Below are 1,151 nucleotides of genomic sequence, written 5' to 3' on the forward strand. Positions count from 1 at the left end.
CCGCAGGCCTCGGCACCGGCCCCGCCGGCCACGGGTGTTCCCCACTCCGGCCGCCAGAGGGCGCGTGCCCCGGCTGATCTGCATCTTTAACTTCATCGCCTAATTCAACATTAGCCCAAACGTCTGTTAATTATCCCCTAATTAAACATTATCCCTTCATCTTGACAGGTGCGGAGCGACCGGAGATGCAGCCGTCCCGGGAAAGCTGTGGGCTGCCGGAGCCGCCAGCAGCCCCGACCGGGTAATTCATAGAGCCAAGTAATCCCGCGTGTTTGCTCCCGGTGCGCTTCAACCTGAGAGAAAACAAAAGGAGACAGCGACGGGCAGCCCAGGCTGAGGAGAGAAGGAACGTGGCGGCATCAGCCAAGCGCCGTTTTTCATTTTTGACCGAAAACTCACTGAATTTTCGTGATTTTTTTAAATCGCGATCCTCACGGCGCGGCAGAGGAAGCAATGCGGCAAGGGAGCGCCAGGGGGCGCCAAGGGCCACGCCGGCAACGCGTAATACAAACCCCGCCCCTTAATGTGCATAACCCCGCCTCTCATGTACATAATACGGCTTAATATGCATAACCCCGCCCATCTAATATGTATTGACGCCTTGAGAGGCTGCCTGGAACAGAGCCGGGCAGAGTTAAAGGAATAAAGCAGGGATTTATTAAAAGGCCTTCACAGGACACACTTTGGGCAGTCCAAGAGCCCGGTCGTGGCTACACCTGAGTTGGACTCCAGGTTAAGAATTTTCACACACTTTTATAAGTTTTGGTCCATTTCCATATTGGGGTTAATTGTCCAATTCCAGCTCCAGGTTATGCAGTCCCATCCTCTCGGTTTGCTCTCCTCAATTCGCTGTTGTTTGCACTTTTTGGGCCTGGAGCTGCAATGGTGTCCTGGGCTCCCAGGCTGAAAAAGGATTGTTTTGTATGATTGAGCTGTGAGGAGAACTGCTAGCACTCTATATGAAGTTCAGAGTAATAAACTAACGCAGTACAGAATGTGGAAAATGTGAAAGCCAAAACTTAAGGCATCAGTATTAACCCCACCCCTAATACGCATAACCCCGCCTGTCTGATCTGCATATCCACGCCTCTCTGATGTGCATAGCCCCGCCCCTACACTCACAGCCCCTCCCGTCTGTTGTGTGTAGCCCC

At 52.8% G+C, this 1,151-nt stretch overlaps 1 protein-coding gene across 1 annotated transcript in view; it reads left to right on the forward strand.

Annotated features, from left to right (window-relative positions):
* Positions 1–185: 185 nt before the first annotated feature.
* Positions 186–1,151, forward strand: part of ADAMTS7 (ADAM metallopeptidase with thrombospondin type 1 motif 7) — a 28,535-nt gene continuing 27,569 nt past the window's right edge. The window contains exon 1 of the mRNA XM_031059666.1: positions 186–207. Within this exon, the coding sequence (XP_030915526.1) occupies positions 186–207 (22 nt within the window). The remainder of the gene's footprint in view (positions 208–1,151) is intronic.

The sequence above is a fragment of the Geospiza fortis genome, unplaced genomic scaffold (assembly GCF_000277835.1).
Source record: "Geospiza fortis unplaced genomic scaffold, GeoFor_1.0 scaffold2, whole genome shotgun sequence".
NCBI lineage: Eukaryota > Metazoa > Chordata > Aves > Passeriformes > Thraupidae > Geospiza > Geospiza fortis.